We start from the raw sequence: 21891 nt of genomic DNA on the forward strand, positions 1-21891 counted from the left end.
CAAATACTGTATGCTAACATATATATATGGAATCTGAAAAAAAAATAAAAAAGGTCATGAAGGACCTAGGGGCAGGACAGGAATAAAGACGCAGACCTACTAGAGAATGGACTTGAGGACATGGGGAGGGGGAAGGGTAAGCTGGGACAAAGTGAGAGAGTGGCATGTACATATACACACTACCAAATGTAAAACCGATAGCTAGTGGGAAGCAGCTTCATAGCACAGGGTGATCAGTTCGGTGATTTGTGCCCACCTAGAGGGGTGGGATAGGGAGGATGGGAGGGGGGGAGATGCAAGAGGGAAGAGATAAGGGGATGTGTGTATATGTATAGCTGATTCACTTTGTTATAAAGCAGAAACTAACACACCATTGTAAAGCAATTATACTCCAATAAAGATGTTAAAAAAAATACACCTTCAATAAATGTACCTTCTCTGAGCCTCAGGTTCCTTGCCTGCAAAATGAGGGAGCTGGATTAGTTGTCCATGATCCTTTCGAGAGTTAATCTTCTGATTCCCTCTTTTTATTTTCACAGAAAAAGACTGCTGAATGAAAAATAAATGTCTTTACTTGTCTTCAGGTAATTGTTCTTCTTTTATTTCCTGAAGAACCAGGAAGCCAAAAACCAATGAGCAGTACCTCTGGAATGTCTGGGCAACTCCACCCTGGGCACCTGGGAAATTACAGAGTATTTCCACTCATTAGACTCTCCCTGATGAGGAGAGCTTTCCTTATTGTGAAGAAGATTAAACTTCAGTTTCGAGAAGCTAGTGTGTGCCATTAAAAATATTATATCCTCTCAATTTTAATATTTGACTACTCCAGGTCTCCTCTTTAGTTAGTTTACTTATACGTATTTGCAAACCAGATACTCTATTTAAGCAATTATGCAAGTGTTCAATAATTCATGATATCATATGTCATTGGTTAAAATCCAATTAGATGAGTATCACTTAGGGAGGGTTGCATACTGAATGAGTTTACAGAGTAAACTCTGTAAGTTGAGCTGTCTCTTACACATCTCAAATGCTAATGATTGCCTGTCTTTCATGGTACCAGGGTAATAATTTTACAATTCGTTCTTTGTTTTTCTTAGATTGAAAAGTAGCATGGATCATAGCAGTGGTAATAATGATCAGTTTATTAAAAAAGTAAAAACAATAAAGGAAGAGAAAGCTACCACATTGGGAAATACTATCATTCTAAATTTCTCAAAACATAACATGCTTTTTATTTAATTAAAAGATTGTATGGATACAGAATCGTAGAGAGGAACACCCACATGGCTTAGAATTCAAAATATCTCATGTATGAGATGTCTAATTTAAGCCTTTTCTGTGCCTACCAAATACCAGTGGGTGAGGAACGCCTTCATTGCCATTTTAGCATTTCCAGCACCCTGTGTAGCTTGGTGAGATTCTTTACCCTTCCAGGTTATAGCAGTCCTAGCTTTTCTTTGAAAAAAGTGTGAAAAAGCATATTCTATTTAACGTTAATTTTAAGAGATTGTAGTAGAACTCAACATAAAGAGACACTTTTTGTTTCCACATTTATGAACAAGTTTCTCCATATACAAGTTAGAGACATTACAACTTGCTCCTTACTGTATGTGGAAGGCTGGAAGAATTCTTTTTTTTTTCTTTTAATTTATTTATTTTTGGCTGTGTTGGGTCTTTATTGCTGCACACAGGCTTTCTCTAGTTGCAGCGAGTGGGGCCTCCTCTTGTTGCGGAGCACGGGCTCTAGGCACGTGGGCTTCAGTAGTTGTGGCACACAGGCTCAGGCTCAGCAGCTGTGGTTCACAGGCTCAGTAGTTGTGGCGCATGGGATTAGTTGCTCTGCAGCATGTGGGATCCTCCTGGACCAGGGCTCAAACCCATGTCCCCTGCATTGGCAGGTGGATTCTTAACAACTGCACCACCAGGGAAGCCCTGGAAGAATTCTTAATATTAGTAATAATAATAGAAACTAACATTCTCTGAGCATCTATTATTTTCTAGGCATCATTATCGTATTTAATCCTAACATAATTTTATTCAATCCTAACAAGACTCCGTGGGGGTACTATCTACTTTTCTTCAAATGAGGAAATTGAAACTTAGAGAAGCTTAATAATTTATAATTTACAGTGCTTTTAAATGGTGATGTAATGTGTGATTCTGAAACCTTGATTTTCATTATTCTACTTTGATCTTCTAGGAGAAAGATGGAAATACTCCGAAGACCACTGCATTGCCTGCAAGTCCTTCAGCAACTGAAACCACTTTTCTGTGTCCTTCTTTCTTGACCACCTCTCCTTATGCTCCAGTAATACAGACCTACTTGTAATTCCCTTAAAGTCCTTTTCTCCCGAGTCTCTGGGTGTCTGTAATGTTTCCTTGGCCTAAAATTTCATTATCCCATTACTATCACACTAGCTGGCCTACTCCTACCCATTTTTCATCTCAGTTTAAACTATTCCTCCATGCTCCCATTCCTCTTGATAAACTCATTACAGCAAGAATCTTATTGTGTCATCAACTAAATTGTAAGTAACTCAAGGGAGTCTTTCTTTTTTAATTGTTGTATTTCCAGAGCCTGTCGCAGTAGCTGTTTCCCACATTCAAGTTAAATATTTATAGAGTGAATGAATGACAAGAATGCATAAATGACTTATAAGTTCATGCACAGAACTCATTAGGGGATGTGGCGGGTTCTATATTACTTTACTCCACAGAAGTCTAAAAGTTACCACAAGTGAAAAATTTTCATCCTCTTATATTAAAACTTTTCAACATATCCTTATTTTTCTCCAGAATCAAGTACCTGGAAAGAAAGAAAAAAAAAAAGTACCTGGAACATGGTAATAATTCAATACATATCTGCTGAAATAGTGAAGAGTGTTAGAAAAGTACACAAGGTCCTTATAATCTAACATATTCCCTCCAGACTCACTTTGTGCCACTTCTACTTTATCCTGTAATGAGTAACAGTATGTAATTTTCAATCACGTATCAAATATTTATTGAGTTACTATTATGTGCCAGACACATTGGTCCACCATTTCAAATAGCCTTATTCTTTTTCTTGCTAAACCTTCTTCCTGGAAACTTCTGAAGCCATTCATCAAATACCATATTCATTGCCGTTTTCCTACCAGCCTTGTTTCAGTTCAGTTACCTCCTGTAGAAGGCCGTCTCTGACCCCTTTAGCACCCAGTGCTTGTTTCCAACTTAGCCTTAATTACATCAAAGTGAAGTTATCTCTGTTTGTCACCTTCCTCTCCCCATCCCTATCTCACAATACTCAGGTGTACTCTCAGAGGGCATGGATTGAGGTTTTGTTCACCTATGTGTCCCCAGGGCCCAGCACAGAGCTTAGGATAGGGCCCAAACCCTGTATATAAGAATTGAAATGCAAAGTAGTTACTCTTTTAGGAGCAAATGGATTACTACCTTGAATTCTCACAAGAAGTGAATTAAGTATTATCTCCGTGTAATAGATGACAAAACGAGGATTGAAGAGGTTTAGAAACGTGCCCAAGGTCACAAAGTGGTGGAGCCTGTTGTCAAAGGAAACTGAAGAATGAAGCCACCACTGATTCTAAATGAGTAAGACTCACTCCCACTGTCTTTTCTTGAAATTTTCGTTTAGATTTTGCAAAATCTTTCCTTCTTCGGACTAATGACTCCTCATCTACCTTAATGTTTTGAGTGGAAGCAGTCCCCCTTTCTTCATATTAGAAATTGTTCGACCACTCTCAGGAAGCAACGTGATGTTAAACTTTATGAAGTCACATTCATTCCAGGGTTGAATCTGAGTTAGGAGCCCTGGGGTACAGGACAGGCCCAGTGAGAAGAAAGGTTGTTTGAAATGGAATGCAGGGACTAAGAAAGAGTGTTCCTCCGGGCAGGATAACACAGTGAAGACTTCAGCAAGGGGAGGATAGACCTTGTTTTAGATGCACAAATCCCAAGGCTTGTGGGAATTTAGTTGCTCACACCTAAGGCGGCTGTGGGGGACTGTGCTGCCCACAGCTAAGATGGATGCTAATAACCTCTCCTTTGGATGGGGTTGTTCGCCTTGCTCAGTGGTATTTTCAACGACGACTATAGTGAATAAAATTTAGTAAAAGTAGGCGCCTTTTACCAAGACGCTAAAGTAGGAATTTGGCAAGTTATGTTTAGAAAACCTTCACCAGGTCAAATTTTTTTCCTGCCCTTAACCAAAATGGTACAGGTTGTCCCACGGTGCTGAAGCGTCTAACCCTTAACTAAGATGGCGTTCGGAGGCTTGTTAAAAATTAGCTTGCCCTCTTTTTCTGCCCTTGTCCATCATGGCTTCCGAGGCATCGATCACGTGACTTCCGGACTACGGCGCGGGAGAGAGGGTAGGAGGGCCCTTGAAGGGTGCGCGTTCCCGTGGCGGTGCACCGGGTAGGTTTCAGTCAGAGTCACTATGGCGGCTGGCGCTGGCAAGGTAAGCTGAGGCGGCGGCGGCAAGGGAAGCTGGACCCGTCGTGGCGTCCGGGCGCCCAGTCCCCGCAGCCCGTCCGCAGAGAGGTCGGCCGAGGTCGTGGCCAGTCGCGGGGGCTGGCTCGGGTGGGTTGAGAGGGGCGAAGGCTGAGGCGGGCGGGCACCGGCGGCTGACGGCCGTTTGTTTTCATGTTTGCCCCACCAGATCGGAAAGTTTTCTGCCTCGTCGGGCACAGCCTGAGGGTGTCCCACCGGCCGCGAGTGGTGGAGGCTGCGGCGGACCCAGCCCGGGGCCTCCAGGCCTCTCCCCCAACCTTCGGGCCGGCCTCCCTCCCCCACCTCCTCGTCAGCCCGGAGCTTCGGCTGCCGCCCCTGAGATGCGACCCTCGCGGGGGCGACCCTAAAAGGAGGCGGCCGGTGTGCTGAGCAGCAGCCAGGAGCCCAGGTGTTCGGGGACCAACTTCCTGCGGGTCGAGACCCCGGAGCCTCCCCCGGGTCGCGCCTCGCTCGGTCCGCACCCGCCTGCGGAGCCGGATCCCCGCCCTGGTCGCGGGGACGCCCGCCAGGTGCCCCGGAGTCCCGCCTCGGCCGCTGCCCGCGCCCCCGCCGGTCCCCGCTCCTCGTGCCAAGGACCTCAGCCACCGCCGCCTCGGCCCACGGCGGTCCGGGGACCCCGTGCCACCTCCCGGCCGGCTTCCGCGCAGCAGGGGCAATGCAGACTGTCCCGTTGGCCGTCTAGACCCCTTAGCCGCCCCCATCGCCTCTCGTCCCTCCACTCCCGAGGCCCTCGAGGACGGGCGGTGGCTGCTCAGAGGTGCTCAGCTACACCACCTTTCTTCCGCCCGAAAGGACCTTTCTGGCCGCACCGACCCTTTCTTCATGCTGCAGTGCTGCAACATTTCCGCCACCGAGGGGGGAAAGCGGCCGCGATCCCAAACAAAACACAAGAATTGGTGTGTGACTCATCTGGTTGTATACCTCCAGTCCTCAAACTGTCTTCCAGGAGTTTTCTTGGCCGAAGCTGTCCAATGTTTGAGCCTTTTCTTCCCAGGGAAGAAGATGGACTGAAAGCTGCCGGTTGGGGACTTTTTGTGATCAGGGCCCTGCTGGGTTTTAAAGGAGGTGATGGGGCTTGCGCTGGCTTGTCTTCCCACCCCAGTGAAGAGTTTTTGATGTTCACTGGTTATGCTTAGACAATGTGCAGTTTGCTTTAATTTAAAATTTGGGGGGGGATAGGGGTATAGGCTTGTGAAGGGCAGTCCGGATCCGGTGGAACTCCTCTTTGTCCCTGGTAGGAGAGACACCCCAAGTCTGTCCTCGATGCCGTCAGCCTTGGCCATCTTCACTTGTCGCCCGAACTCACACCCGTTTCAGGAGCGTCATGTCTACCTGGACGAGCCTATTAAAATCGGCCGCTCGGTGGCCCGCTGTCGACCAGCACAGAATAATGCTACCTTTGATTGCAAAGTGCTGTCAAGGAACCATGCTCTCGTCTGGTTTGATCACAAGACGGGCAAGGTAATGTCACTACGTTGTCTAACAATTGTTGCTTTTCGTTTCCCTTTGCCCCTTCTGCATAATGAATGTGGGATCCCAGGGCTTGCACCCAGAGGAGACTTTCAGCAAGGCCATGAAACCAACTTTTTGTGTGTCTGGTTCTAGTGGAAATTTGATTGAGGCGGTTGAATGGAAAACAGAGAAGGTATTGTTAATTAAATGCCTCGAGAGGGCGATGGCATCTTGATAACGTGGTCATTTCCAGTGAAATCCCAAACCCTAATTCATTTTAGAAAACTAGATAGCGAAACTTGGCTTCTTGCTTTCAGTCTTTTAAGAAAGGTGAATTTGCAGTTCAGTGCTTGATGAAGCAAGCAGCAGTTCCCAAAGCAATGCAGGGAATCTGCGGCCGGTATTACTCTGGGGCTCAAATGACTTAGTGGTGAGATATAGTTAACACAGTAGCTTTTAGTTGAGTTCAGATCAGGGCTTTTCTAGCAAGGACAGTGTTTGTGTAAATTTATTTTGGAAGATTTGATACATATTTACCTAGGAAGGGATAATTTGCAATTATCAAAGCCAATTTAATTAAGCATGAACAACTAACTTTACGATTTCAGAGTTTTGTTTGCAGGTTGGGTGAACGTATACCAATTGCTTTTGAAAATCACTTTTTGCTGTTCTCTTCAGCGCTTAATAAAAACACTTAATGCATACTTACAGAGGTGATATTTAAAAATCAGTGTTAAAAATTAATTTATTTTCTGAAATTATATCCAGCTCTATCAGTTATTGCATTACCTGGATGTGATAGCTTGAATTTAGCGCTCTTCATTATAAGTGACTATTTTAGCATTTTTATGTTGGCATCCTAATTAACTATACATGTGGTTGCTTATATTGTAAGAATACAAGAAAAAAATTGATTAAGACCCTTTCAATTTTAAAACTATCTCTGTGTGAGGAGAATATACTAAAGAGCTCATGTTTGTGCTTAAACCTCAAGTTTTAGTTAAGCTACTGAATTAGTTCCAACTTAGAGTAAGTTATGTAAGACTAATAAGAATATCTCCGGTTTCACCTCCTGACTTTTTGGTCCCTCTTTCTGAGTTAAATGATTAAGTCTTTTTTAAAAGAAGAATTTAAGTCTTTTAGAAGAGTACTGTTTTGAAATGAAAGAAACCTGAGCCTCAAAAGGAAGAGAGAAATCGTTACTTCTGAATTAAGGAATTATTATATAAATCATTTTTCAAAGAAAGGAGGAAAAGATTGCCCAAGTGCTGTGTGCTTGCGTAATATCTATATCCTACTCTGTATGTAGGATAAAAACTAAAAAGTATGTTAATTTTTCTGTACAACACCAGATGCTCATTTATTTACCTGTGGAACAGATCCTTTTTTCTCCCTGGAAAGTAAAGTTTGGGTGCCTGAAAGACCTCATAGGTTACCTATAGTAATTTAAAGAACTCATCTTTCCGTCAGTCAAAATCAAACATAGATAGTTGCCTTAATCAGCTTTTACATTTTTGTCCTTTTATGTCCCTGGGCAACAGTTAAGATGAAACTTAATCAGGTAATACGTTTCTTAAAGTACATTGCAAATGTACCTTCTTTGATTTATTTTGAGATGACTAAGGATAGATCAATAGTGAGTGTTTATTGTATAAATTGAAATATGTTGAAATTTTGAATGAAATTTGTTATTAGAAAACCGTGTCTTTAAAGGATATGCAGCTTATTTCTACCATTTGAACTTTTTTTTCTTTCTAAAACATACTCAGGATGTGAGGCCTTTACTTTAGGGGTAGATATAGCTATTGATTATTTTACCATCTACCACTTAGTCTATTTAAAACAACCTGTCAGATATTGCCATGTGATCAAATTGTTTTAAGAATTAACTATTTAAAGTTTAGGTTTGAACAGACAGTAGGTTGTTTTTTTTTAATCTTTTAATTTGTTCTCAGCAGGAGAAATAAGGAAAAGTACACCTACTCAGCCTTTCCTGAAGCATAAGTCCCTCTTCTATTATTTAAAAAAAATTTTTTTCTATCTATCTATTATTTTTGGCTGCGTTGGGTCTTCCTTGCTGCACGTTGGATTTCTCTAGTTGCGGCGAGCGGGGGCTACTTTTCGTTGCAGTGTGCAGGCTTCTCATTGCGGTGGCTTCTGTTAGGGAGTGCGGGCTCCAGGCGCGCAGGCTTCAGTAGTTGTGGCACGAGGGCTCAGTAGTTGTGACTCATGGGCTCTAGAGTGCAGGCTTAGTAGTTGTGGCATTCGAGCCTAGTTGCTCCGGGCATGTGGGATCTTCCCGGACCAGGGCTCGAACCCTTGTCCCCTGCATTGGCAGGCGGATTCCTAACCACTGTGCCACCAGGGAAGCCCCAGACAGTAGGTTTTGATTGAGCATCTGTTCTGTGCCAGATAGCGTGAGGTACACAGTTACAAAGAAAACCCACAATTAGACCAAATATCATTTATTGTTTTCTCTGTAATAAATTTCCAGTATGAGGATTTGTTACAATTTTATCATAGCAGAAGTCCCTAGGGCCTAATATATTTTCCCAGCAAATTTCTTCGTACAACACTAGAATCCCCTCCTTCTTTAAGCATTGCCTCAGGCATGTTCTTTTTGTTTGTTTGTTTTTTTCCTCAAACATCTTTAAACTTTAGTTTTCTCTTCTGGGGATAATAATAGTACCTACTGTTGTTTCCAGCATTGAGATAATCATTTAAATCACTTAGCACCCTGTTCCTGGCCCTTAATAAGGGCTCAGTCCTTAGAGAAGAGGGTGTTTGGGGTCAGGGGGAAAGGGAACCATCTAGGCAGGTCTTTGCAATTTGCTGTAGTGCTGTGGAATCTCAGGAAGATAATGAGACATTTTTTTCTTTCATGTGATGGCATAGGTGGAAGTAATTTTTAAAATTGAAACATGTGAAGAACTTTGCCCCAAATTGGCACCTTACCTGGGAAGTGGAAAATTGGGGTATATGCCCTTTGGTTGACTTTCAATTTGTGAGTGTTGCATTCTGCATTCATCATTATGGGAGAACCATTAAAAGCTGGAAGAAATTATAAACACTTAAAACTTTCTGATTATTCAAGTAATACATGTTTATTGTAGGAAACTTGCAGAGTGTAGGCAGATGGAAATCTATGTGACATTTTTTAATGCTAAGTTCATGGAATGTGTTATGGTACTTAAAACCTGCATGCTAGAGGGTGACAGGTTTGCCAGAGAGTGGAATTTAATAAGCTTCCCCAAATCATGTACTCAGGGATGTAGCAGTTGGATATTGCCCTGCTTGGTTTCTGGCCCTGTGTATCATCCTTCACTCCTTTTTGGAGGTCAGACTCTTCAAATTAGATGGCAGATTATAGGATGGTCATTAACCCTTCTATTGACTCAAGGTACCACTGAACAAGCAAATCTACCCATATGGCGGTTACATAGAAGAGATAGTAAGTGGACTGCCTCCTTCTGATTTGGATGGCCCTATTTGATTTGAGGCTTTGTGGACCAGCGATAGTCTAGTGGTGGACACAGTAGTTTATTTCCAGTCTCACTGTAGTTTACCTAGTAGTAAGTAGTAGTAGTAGTTGTCTACTTCCAGGTTCACTTTTTTACTTAAATTCAGCACATATTTTTGGGCACCTGTTCTATCATGATCTGTTTCAGTGGAGAGCATAGTGGTGGGGTGGGGGCATGGGGGGAAAATGATGAGAATTGGTAAGAAATTGTTACTCCTTTTTAGGGGCTTATATTTGGATAGAGAGGGTGACTAAACACCTTGAGAACAGTTGATTTGAGATAAGACAGTGTTATATAAGTTCAGATGGCAAGAGAGTGATGGTGTTTGAATTAGACTTCAAAACAGGAGTGGACAGGTACAGGTTAAGAAAGGGTGCTTTTATGGGTTGTGTTTGTGTGTGAGGGGATGAGGGTGGAATAAAACAGACAAAAGCAAGCTATTTTGAATGATTTGGACATCTTCCAAACACTGAGGAAACTGATTTTGTTGGATAGAAGGTCTTGGATAGTAGCTATGGGTGAACATTCGTTGTATGTGGTGTTTTCATGTTTCTGCCTTGTTTTTGGAATTAGTTTTCAGACCTTGGAGGAGAGGGTCTCTGCCTTATGTGTGTTTCCTATTATTTCTTGTTAAGTAGATGTTGAGTAACTGAAGCTGAGTAGATACCCTGGTGCCAGGTTGTGGAATGCCTTTGTTGCCAAACTAAGGGCATGGACCCATGGGTTATGGAAGGCCCAGGAGAGTTCTATGCCGAGCATTGACATACCAAAACCATTATTTAAGAGTGATAAAACGTCCACGTGTAGAGAGGCCTGGAGCAAGTAAAAACGGGTAACTGTTAGCTTAACTAAACTTATTGTGTACATTGTACCATGCCCTGTTCTAAATGCTTTACGTGTTAACTTATTTAATACTTAAATATCTAAGATAGGTGCTTATTTTTCCCATATTAACATAGGAGGAAATTAAGACACAGAGTGATTAGATTAGGTTAACTTGCCCAAGTTCATATAGCTAATAAATGGTAGAGGTGGGATTTGAACTGAGGTTTTCTGACTCTTGAATCCAAGCTCTTAACCGTTTTGCTATTCCAAGGCTTTGTAAAATTTTAGATATGATGTCATGTTGTAGGGGCGTGGGCCGGGTTAATAGTAGGAAAGAAAATGACTAAATGCCAGAAAATGAAAAAAGACAAATGTGTTAACTTGTCTGTTAGGACTTCAGCAAAGAGAGAAGGTCTGTATGGACTGGAGATTTTAGGAAAGGTTTCATGGATAGATGGTTTCATGGACGAGATACAATTTGAGCTAGACCTTAGGACTTTTTGAATAGGGCAGAATGTAGATAGAGTCAGTCGGAAAGGAGTTTTGGGTGGGAAGAATTGCTCAAGTAAAGGCAGAGAAGCAGGAATGATGTGGCACATTTCAAGGACATTGCAAGAAAGTCATTGCAAAGGAGAAATCTGCAGAATTTGACAACCAGGATTGTTTCTTCCTTCTTCCTTCCATATGACTGCAAAGATCCTGGCCTCAGCTTCTGGGGAGAGTGGCAGATCATACATTCATTGATTTTGTTTGTATTATGTTTCAACAGATATCTGTTTTTTTTGTTTGTTTGTTTGTTTGTTTTTTACAGAAGTTACAAAGGTCATTAAGAGCTAGTTTTTGTGAGAAAGACATGTGTTTGACATGTTATATTTAATGTGCATTAATGTAAACGTGTTCAGAAGGCCTGGTTATGTATCCACAGCACGTCATCATTTCCTTCTATGTTACTTTTAACAGTAGTGGAAAGTTAATGAAATATTTTGTCTATTATTTCAAGTTGTTAAAAATATGGTTGGTGTATACACTTAAAACATTTTTGTTCTACTTAGTTATTTGACTTTACTCCTTGGCTTAAATTTATTCTTTACCTTCTCAGGCTCCTGTTTGGTATTTATGTTAGAGCTTAGTATCTATTCTCTTTTATAAATAGGGAGGAGGGTGTCTGTCATTTAGAGTTTTAAGTGAAAAGATTGTGAGATTGGTTCTTAATGTATATCAGTTACTTGAATCCAGAAAAATGGTGGCATTTGTTAGCTGCAGAAATGTTCTAAGGACTCTTTCCTGCCCATGCTTCTCTCACTACCACTACCAGTAGATGAGCAGTTTATAAGCCTGCTCAAAATCTAGGTTGTTTGCCCCTTTAATTTTTTTTTTGCGCCATTAATTTTTAACATGATATACAAAACCTTCAAAATCGGCTCTCATTCCTTTTTTTTTCCAGCTTCGTTTTCTATTACTGCTTTTTTCCTTTGCCCCAGACTCTGTGCAGTAGCTATGTGACAGTGCTCATTGTTCCTAGAAAAAGTGCCATTTTTGCTGTTTTGACTTCCAGAATGCCTTTTCCCCTTCATCCCAGTTCCAATGTGACACCTTCCCTGACTCCCACTGAGGAATTAATTGCTTCTTCCTCTATACCCCCATAGAACTTTGTATATAATTTCATTATGAGACACAACAAAAAATTATGACGCAAATGCACTATTGCTCTGGCAGATGTGAGCTCTTGAGAACAAGGGAATAGGCACTACATAAATGCTTGAATGAGTGAAATGTGAACAATGGAGCATTTTCTGTTTCTGCAGACCCTGAGGAGGGTCAAAGAGCAGAAGGTCATTCGAGTTAGTTCTCAGTTTGAGATCATGGACTCAGTTTCCAATACATGGTGTTTGTATAAATCATTACTTATTGAGAATTTGCAATGTGCAAGACACTTTGCCGAGTGTTTTGGTATCTTAGATAATCTTGTGATTGGTGATATTATGAATTTTGAGCCATTACATATATATCCATTCTCATGCAAAATAATACTTTTAAGGGTTTAATGATATTCAGAATGCTTTTTTATTTCACTTGATCTGTATAACACTTAGGAGGTAGGTAGAGCAACCGCAGACTGGCTCCATTTTATGAAAAAAGAGTTTGCTGTTTAGAGGTTATTTGCACAAGGTCATCTCTTAGTAACTGTGGAGAGTTGGAACCAGAATCTAGATTGTTTCCCTCTGAGATAAAAGCCAACTGCTAGACATTTATTCTGAACTATCTTATTATGGAATGAACAATTCTTGTAATGAAAATCTGTCTTTTGCTCTCTTGAAGGGTAATCTAAGCTATTATTTTCTGGAAGTATAACTAAAAAGCTTGTCATATGACAGACTTTCAAAGACTGAGAGAATCTGAGTTAATTATTTCTCTGAGTCAGCTAGCATTTTTTAAACATACCCCTACTACTCCTAGCAATAAATATATTTTTTCTTAAGTTTGCATTCATGCAACTGATTTGGATTTGAGTGTTTATGCAAATGAATGAAACAGCCTTGGAAAAACTTGAGTGCCGTGTAAATTTTTAATTCTTTAAAGAGAATAGCTGACAGGTGTAAAGAAAAAAAGTAAAGTTTATATAGGCACTTGAAAACATGGAAGGCTTTGGTGATTCTGCTGTATTCTTTGTCAAATATGTAATCTGGGTTAGATTTTCATTTAAAGACATAGGAAACTTTGTTTTCTTATTTATTTGCATTAAGGTTTTATCAATACTTTCAGGCTTATGATTTTATCTACATTTATAACTACTGACTTATTCTAGCTGAGTCAAGTAGAAATGAATTTCCAATATGGACCTTCAAGCTATTCTTCCTTTTTTTATTTTTCACTTACAACAATAATGGATACATTCTCATAAAAATTGAAGCAATAAGGACGTATGTGGAGTATATATATGTCCTTCTTCACATAGGTACCTCTTATCCTCTTCCCTTCCTCTAGAAGTAACTTTTGTTATTAGTTTGGTATGTAATTTTCAGAGCTTTTTCTGTGCATTTGTCTACTTGGGTATGTAGATAAGTAAGGTTTTTTGTTGTTGTTACTTTTTTTTCATAAGCAATTGGATCATAATTTTAAATGTACTTTTTAGCTGATGATATCAAGTGAATTATGCTCAGCTTATCTGAAATGTGTTAATATGCTCTAGGTTGTGACCAGCATCCAGACTGCTGTAAAATTAATATCATTTTATTGAGCACTTACCAGGTGGTACACTGAGTTTTATATGCATTATCTCATTTAATCCTCACAACAGACTTTTGAATTTGTTAGTAGTATTATCCTCAGGATGAGAAAGCTGAGCTTCAGGAAGGTGAAGGAATTTGTTCAGGGTAACACAGAGAGTGGTGAAGTCAGGATTTGAACCCCAGTCATCTGATTGCAGAATGCATGCTCTTGATCGCTCTGTTGCTTGCTACCTCAGCATCTCCGCACAGTTAGTCATTGTTAATCTCATCACCAACCAGTTAGTGAGCAATAGATGAAAAGAAAAAAATATATTGAAATAAAAACCTTATTGTCTATTAACTCATAGATATTTTGGTAGTAAATCTGTGTAGAGTTTTAATTGAAGATCAGTTCCTCAAACAATATTTATTTATTACTTAAAATTTTACAATTTGAAAAAAAAAACTTCTACATGTAAAGATATTAGAGTATCACTGTTCAGATACTATAATATACTAAAAAAGATACTCTTTCATTGGATAATTTTTTAGTATGCTTTATTTTTATTGAGGTATAGTTGATATACAAAATATAAGTTTCAGGTGTACAACATAGTGGTTCACAATTTTTCAAGATTATACTCCATTTAAAGTTATTATAAAATATTGGCTATATTCCCTGTGCTGTACAGTTTATCCTTATAGCTTATGTATTTTATTCATAGTAGTTTGTACCTCTTAATCCCTACCCCTATCTTTTCCCTCTCCGCACTGGTAACCACTAGTTTCTTCTCTATATCTGTGAGTCTGTTTCTGTTTGTTATATTCATTGGTTTATTTTTTAAATTCCACATATAAGTGATAATATACAGTATTTGTCTTTCTCTTTCTGACTTATTTCACTAAGCATAATACCCTCCAGGTCCATTCATGTTGTTGCAGATGGAAAAATGTCATTCTTTTTTATGGCTTAGTAGTATTCTGTTGTACATATATACCACACCTTCTTTATCCATTCATCTGTTGATGGACACTTATTTTGCTTCCATGTCTTGGCTGTTGTAAACAATGCTGCTATGAACATTGGGGTGCATGTATCTTTTTGAATTAGTGTTTTTGGGGTTTTTTGTTTTTGGCTATACACCCAGGAGTGGAATTGCTGGATCATATGGTAGTTCTCTTTTCAGTTTTTTGAAGAGTCTTCATACTGTTTTCCACAGTGACTACACCAATTTACAGTCCCACCAACAGTGTACAAGAGTTCCCTTCTTTCCACATCCTTCATTGGATAATTTCTAAGTATAGTATGTTTGGAGGTTGTATTTTAAATTATATATGTGACCTCCCCCTATAAGTAAATCTAATTTAGAAAAAAATGAATATATTTGGTTTTTTAACTTTAAATATAGAAATATTAACTGTATTATTAGATGCCAGTTATGTTTCCTTCCACTTCAGAAGTTCAGGGATAGAAGATAAGATCATGCTGTATGTTACTAGTATAGCAATGGTAGTTATGCTTGTAGAATAAACAAAATTTGTAGCTCTGAATTTTTTGGAAAATTTTGCATAGTAAAAAGGAATGATACAGAGTTATCATATAAGCCAGCAATTCTACTCCTTTGTATATACCCAAGAGAAATCAAAACATATGTCCACACAAAAACTTGTACAAATGTTCATTGTAAAAAAGAAAAAAACCAACCCAATGTCCTTCAACTGATGAGTGGGTAAATAAAATGTGGTATACTATATAAAGGAATATTATTTGGTAATTAAAAGGAATGAAATATTGATACATACTACAACATGGATGAACCTTGAAAACACTATGTTCAGTGAAAGGCCACATATTGTTTAATTCTGTTTATATGAAATGTGTAGGATAGGCAGATCCATAGAGAGAAAGTAGATTAGTGGTTTCCAGGAGCAGGAGTTAACAGGGAGTGTGATGGTTAATTTTATATGTCAACTTGGTGAGGCCATGGTGTGCAGTTTTTGGTTAAATACCAGTCTAGATGTTGCTGTGAAGGTATTTTAAAAATGTGATTAACGTTTAAATCAGTAGGCTTTGAATAAAGCAGATTACCCTCCAGAATGTGAGTCTTATCCAATTAGTTGAAGGCCTTAAGAGAAAAGACTGAGGTTCCCCCAAAGAAGGAATTCTGCCTTCAGAGAGCCATCTTACTCAAGACTGCAACAGCATTTCTTCCCTTCTCAAGCCGGCTGGCCTGCCCTGCAAATTTCAGTTGACAGCCCCCAGAATGTTATGTGAGCTAATTACAATAAATCTCTCTCTCTGTATATATATACATCCTACTGGCTCTGTTTCTCTGGAGAACTCTGAGTAATGTAATACATGGAGTGACTGCTGAATGGGTACAGGTTTCTCTTTGGGATGACCAAAATGTTATAAAAATGATTGTGGCATTTAAAAAAATTTTTAAAAATCGTGGTGATGGTTGCTCTGAATTGTACACTTTAGATTGGTGAATTGTATGGTGTGTGAATTATATCTCAAAATGCTCTTATAAAAAAAGAGGACTGGGCTTCCCTGGTGGCGCAGCGGTTGAGAGTCCGCCTGCCGATGCAGGGGACATGGGTTCGTGCCCCGGTCCAGGAAGGTCCCACATGCCGCGGAGCGGCTGGGCCCATGAGCCATGGCCGCTGGGCCTGCGCGTCCGGAGCCTGTGCGCTGCAGCGGGAGAGGCCACAGCAGTGAGAGACCCGCGTACCGCAAAAAAAAAAAAGAGGACTGTTAGATGGAGTCATAGGTTAGTGAAAGCAGGTTAGTGTGGAGGAAGTGGAAGAATGTAGAGTTCAGTGTGGATAGTCTAGCAGAGCAGCTTTTGAAGTACTGTGTGGCTTAATTTCTGTCACTAGTTTCTTAGTGTGAATGCCTTACTCTTGGTTAGACTTTTTTTTATTGAATTTAATAGATGGTGTTTCGAAATTTAACTACATTTGTTGAAACAAAAGTCTAACCAAGAGTAAGATATGAATACTGAAGAGGTAGAGACAAAATTTTGGTATTATTGAGAAGCTCTAGTGCCAAAGTCTTAATGTGGGAGTTGAGAAATGGTTGGAAAGATGCAATTTATAAGTCCCAGTCTGAACGTGGGAATCTTAAGATATTAATTTTTCTCACCAGTGCATCTTTTGCGTATGCAGGCCTATAGAGCATGGTAAAATATTGTTAGAATGAATGGTGTTGTCTTGACTAGAAGGAAGTAGTCGTTTAAATTATAGTCGAACTTAAACTGGGACCATTCCTAGTCCTTAACAAGTATCTGAGTGTCTCATGTGTGCAGTGTAGTGCCCAGCAGATAGTACTGAAAAATATAGTTACAATACAAATAAGTCCAACAATAGAAGTATCTACGAATCATTGTTTCCAAGGAGCTAAGGGAGTGATGTACTCCTTCCCTAGGATTGGGGGCAGCAAATATGGAAGGAATGAAGAGGGCTTCATAGACAAAGTTGTTTTTAAGCTACTGTATGAAGAGTGAGGGTTTACTCTCTGTATAAAATAGAGCAGGGCATTCCAGCCCCAGGGAATAGTGTGTGTTTAAGGCAGAAAAGCCTGAAGAGAATGATGTATTCTGGGAAATGCAAACCCAGAAGTTAGCAGAATTGAGGAGGGGAAAATAGAGCTGCTATCAAATCTTTGGGGTCATTGAACACTGCTGGTAGAAGTTTTAGGGTTGGACTACCTGAGTTGGAATCCTGGCTCCATTGCTTGCCAGGTGTGTGACCTTGAGGAGTTTCTGTGCCTCAGTTTTCCTCATCTAAAAATGAGGCTAATAGTGAGATTCACCTCATAGGATTGTTGTAGAGATCATGGGAATTCTTGTAAAGCAGTTAGCAGAATGTTTGGCACAGAATAAGTACAAACAGTCCCTGATTTACAGTAGTTCAATTTAGGATTTTTCGACTTCATGATGGTATGAAAGTGATAATACATTCAGTAGAAACAGTACTTAAGATTTTGATCTTTTCCTGCAAAATGTGGTATGATACTCCCTTGTGGTGCCGGGCAGCGACAGCAAGCCACGGCTCCCAGTCAGCTCTACAATCCCAAGGGTAAACAGCCAGTACACTTAAAACCATCTGTGCCCATACAACCATTCTGTTTTTCATTTTTAGTATAATACTCAATAAATTACATGAGATATTCAACACTTTATTATAAAATAGGCTTTGTGTTAGATGGTTTTTCCCAACTGTAGGCTAATATAAGTGTTCTGAGCATGTTTAAGGTAGGCGAGACTAAGCTGTGATGTTCGGTAGGTTAGGTGAATGAAATGCATTTTCAGCTTACTTACAATGGGTTTATTGGGACATAACACCATCATAAGTCTAGGAAGATCTGTGTTCAGTAGCTTGTGGCTATTTTAATTTTTCTTTATATTTTTAGTTGGTGTGTTTGCACGGTAAGACCTGTATGCTTATTTTTTTTAATTGTTAAAAAGGTTTTCTTCTTCGAATATCTGCCTTTCGAGTCTCCTCAACTAAGTTATTTGATACCTTGAAACTTCTTTGAATGTGTTAAAGAAATAGTGTGATACAGTAAAAAAAAAAATTGGTCTTTGTCCCAGGTTCCTGGCTCACAGCTCCTAAAACTCGTGGAATCTCCTGAGTGATAAGAGTGTCTCTTGTATGCTAATAAGATGACTGGTGGCTGGGAGCCCCTGGATAGCTTCAGGATGGTACTGGTCACCAGAAAGACTAAGTGATTGAGGGTTGGAACTTTGGGGCCCGCTTACCAATCTCTGGGAAGAGGAGGGGTAGCAGGATGAAGATTGAGTTATATAAAAACTCTTGAACAGTGAGATTCAGGGAGCTTTTGGTTTGGTGATCACATCGAGGTGCTGGAAGGGTGGCTCACCAGAGAAAACATGGAAGCTCCTAGCCCTTTTCCTCATACCTTGCCCTTTGCAATTCTTTCATTTGACCATTCCTAAATTGTATCTGTGTTGCAAGTATCGGTGACAACCTGGGACTTTTGACTGGCAGTAGAAGTGGGGGCAGTCTTGTGGGACTGAGCCCTTTATCTTTGGGGTCTGACATTAACTCCGGGTAGATAGTGTCAGAGTTGAATTGAATTTTAGGACACTCGGCTTGTCTCAGAAAATTGGAGGAGTAGTGTTAGAAAAGACAGCCACACATTTGGTATCTGAAGTGTTGTGAGTAAAAGCAGTTCAAATAGTCTTCTGATTAATATCCATTGTCCAGTACTGCCAAGTTTGTATGCTTTCCCTGTTAAAAGGAATAAAAATCATTAGCATACTTGGCTTACCTTACTTGAAGATATGGAGTTAAAGGAGTTGAGTAAGTTATATGATGAGAATCTAGTTAATCAATCAGGAAACATGTAAGAGTGTATATGCTATATTAGGCAACATGGGGCATAATGAAAGTATTAAGATATCACTTCAGTCTTTGAGGAGCTTATAGTTTAATTGGGAAGCCAGACCTAGCCTCATAAACAGCTAGGGAAGAATTAAGTTCTAAATGGAATTAAGAGCTCTATGTGATTAAGGTGGAGAAGGCTTGAATTGGACCCTGAAGATTTAGGATAGAAAATAACAGGTGTCGGTCTTCCCTGGTGCCGCAGTGGTTGAGAGTCCGCCTGCCGGTGCAGGGGACACGGGTTCGTGCCCCGGTCGGGGAAGATCCCACATGCTGCGGAGAAGCTAGGCCTGTGAGCCATGGCCGCTGAGCCTGCACGTCCGGAGCCTGTGCCCCGCAGCGGGAGAGGCCACAACAGTGAGAGGCCCGCGTACTGCAAAAAAAAAAAAAAGAAAATAACAGGTGTCTTTGGTGTATAAAGGTCTGCATGAAAAGGCGTAAAGCCAGAGGGATAATCTGGAGGCAGCTGTGTGTTAAGGCGCTCTACTACTGGATTGAGCAGGTAGTTTAGGTTAAATGACAGAGGTGAACTTGTCAGGTTCCATTACAGGAAGGCTGTGGAGGTGGGGCAATAGGGCAGAAATCTTTAGGGAACCAAGTTCCAAGCCCTGGGATTAAGAATCTTGGATTTGTAGTTTAGGGGAAAGCCGTGCCTCCCCTTAACCCAGCCAAATAACCCTACTAACTAAAACGGTATGTTCTGTAGTGGGTTATGAAACACCCATCTGCTTTAATAAGCTGACTTTATAATAAAGTGATTGGAAAGTGGTGAGGATTTGATTCATAGTGAGTAGACAAAATTCGAAGTTTCCAAAGTATGATTTCTTATTTTCAAGATGGTTTCTCTCTTGGCATGTTAAAAGATTGCATTTGTGTGCCTCATTTTAAGGTAGACTTTTTTTGTCAGTCACTTTAAGTTCTGGAATAAACTTATTTAAATACCATTTCAGGGGGCTTCCCTGGTGGCGCAGTGGTTAAGAATCCACCTGCCAATGCAGGGGACACAGGTTTGAGCCCTGGTCCGGGAAGATCCCACATGCTGCGGAGCAACTAAGCCCCTGTGCCACAACTACTGAGCCTGTGCTCTAGATCCCACAAGCCACAACTACTGAGCCTGCGTGCCAAAACTACTGAAGCCCATGACCCTAGAGCCCGCACACTGCAACTACTGAGCCCATGCGCCACAACTACTGAAGCTCATGCACTCTAGGGCCCATGTGCAACAACTACTGAGCCCATGAGCTGCAACTACTGAAACCTGTGCGCCTAGAGCCTGTGCTCTGCAACAAGAGAAAGCACCTCAATGAGAAGCCTGTGCACTGCAACGAAGAGTAGCCCCTGGTCGCTTCAACTAGAGAAAGTCCACTTGCAGCAGTGAAGACCCAGTGCAGCCAAAAAAAGAAAGAAATTTTACTTCCCTGGTGGTCCAGTGGTAAAGAATCTGCCTTCCAACACAGGGAATGTGGGTTATATCCTTGGTCGGAGAACTAAGATCCCACGTGCCACAGGGCAACTAAGCCTGTGCACCACTACTACTGAGCTTGCGTGCCTCAACAAGAGAGCCCGTGTGCCACAAACTACAGAGCCCACACGATGTGGACCCTATGCTCCACAACTAAAGAAATGCCTGCTAGAGAAGCCCGTGCGCCACAACTAGAGAGAAGCCTGCTAGAGAGAAGTCCATGTACCACAACTAGAGAGAAACCTGCATGCCACAACAAGAGAGAAGCCTGCACGCTGCAACGAAAGATCCCATATGACTCAACAAACATCCTGCTTGCTGCAACTAAGACCCCTCACAGCCAAAAAAAAAAATTTGTCTTTTTTTTTTTCTTAAGTGTCTTGTTAGAGAATATAGACTATCTTTATGCCCTTGGTGTACGGAAGGATACCATAAATAATTCACAAAAAGAACACATTGAAGTAAAATATTGATAAATTCAAATACATTAAAATTAATTTTGTTCGTTAAAATAGAATGAAAAAAATGAAGAAAAACAACTAACAGAAGATAGTTATGGTATATACACTTGTAAAATATTGGTATCCAGAATATAGAAAGAACTTGTCCAAATTAATAAGGAATACAACCCAACAGAAACAATGGTCAAAAGAGACAAATAAGAATTTCACAGAAGAGGAAGAAAGAATGGATAATAAGATCAGCGTAACTAGGGAACTGTAAACGGAAACCTCGAGATACCATTTATACTCATTTTATTTTATTTTTATAAATTTATTTATTTTTGGCTGTGTTGGGTCTTTGTTGCTGTGTGCAGGCTTTCTCTACTTGCGGCGAACAGGGGCTACTCTTTGTTGCGGTGCACGGGCTTCTCATTGTGGTGACTTCTCTTGTTGAGGAGTACGGGCTCCAGGCACATGGGCTTCAGTAGTTATGGCATGTGGGCTCTAGAGCACAGGCTCAGTAGTTGTGGCAAACGGGCTTAGTTGCTCTGTGGCAGGTGGGATCTTCCTGGACCAGGGATCGAATGCATGTCCTTTACATTGGCAGGTGGATTCTTAACCACTGCGCCACCAGGAAGTCCCTATACTCATTTTAAAAGTTGGACAGTATTGGGACTTCCCTGGTGGTCCAGTGGCTAAGACTCTGCACTCCCAATGCAGGAGGTCTGGGTTTGATCCCTGGTCAGGGAACTAGACCCCACGTGCTGCAACTAAAGATCCCGCATGCCGCGACTAAAGATCCTGCGTGCCGCAAAGAAGATCCCGTGTGCCGCAGCTAAGACCCAGCACAGCCAAATAAATACATATTTAAAAAAAGATAGCATCAAGTGTGGGTGACACTGTAGAGCACTGGGAACTCTCATACTCTATTGTTGATATGATCAGTTACATTGAGTTTTGAATGTTAAACCAACTTTGCGTTACTGGGATAGAATCCACTTCATTGTACTGTATTATCCTTTTATACATTGCTGGTTGATTGGCTTATATTT

At 40.7% G+C, this 21891-nt stretch overlaps 1 protein-coding gene and 1 long non-coding RNA gene across 32 annotated transcripts in view; one reads left to right on the forward strand and one right to left on the reverse strand.

Annotated features, from left to right (window-relative positions):
• LOC149748294 (uncharacterized) overlaps nucleotides 1–3730 on the reverse strand; it is a 35129-nt gene extending 31399 nt beyond the window's left edge. For all 4 annotated transcript variants that reach the window (XR_016394485.1, XR_016394484.1, XR_016394483.1 and 1 more), the window contains exon 1: nucleotides 434–3730. This is a non-coding gene — a long non-coding RNA (uncharacterized LOC149748294). The remainder of the gene's footprint in view (nucleotides 1–433) is intronic.
• A 651-nt stretch (nucleotides 3731–4381) lies between these two features.
• Nucleotides 4382–21891, forward strand: part of SLMAP (sarcolemma associated protein) — a 150754-nt gene continuing 133244 nt past the window's right edge. For 25 of the 28 annotated variants that reach the window (XM_022572758.3, XM_022572756.3, XM_022572764.3 and 22 more), the window contains exons 1-2: nucleotides 4382–4462; nucleotides 4664–5976. In XM_022572758.3, coding sequence (XP_022428466.1) covers nucleotides 5779–5976 — 198 coding nt within the window. In that variant the 5' untranslated portion in view covers nucleotides 4382–4462; nucleotides 4664–5778. The other 3 variants (XM_089918134.1, XM_022572778.3, XM_089918121.1) reach the window with 2 other exon arrangements.

Source organism: Delphinapterus leucas, chromosome 10 (assembly GCF_059928025.1).
Source record: "Delphinapterus leucas isolate spDelLeu-1000000601 "Yukka" chromosome 10, BTC_Dleu_Yukka2, whole genome shotgun sequence".
In the NCBI taxonomy this organism is placed as follows: domain Eukaryota; kingdom Metazoa; phylum Chordata; class Mammalia; order Artiodactyla; family Monodontidae; genus Delphinapterus; species Delphinapterus leucas.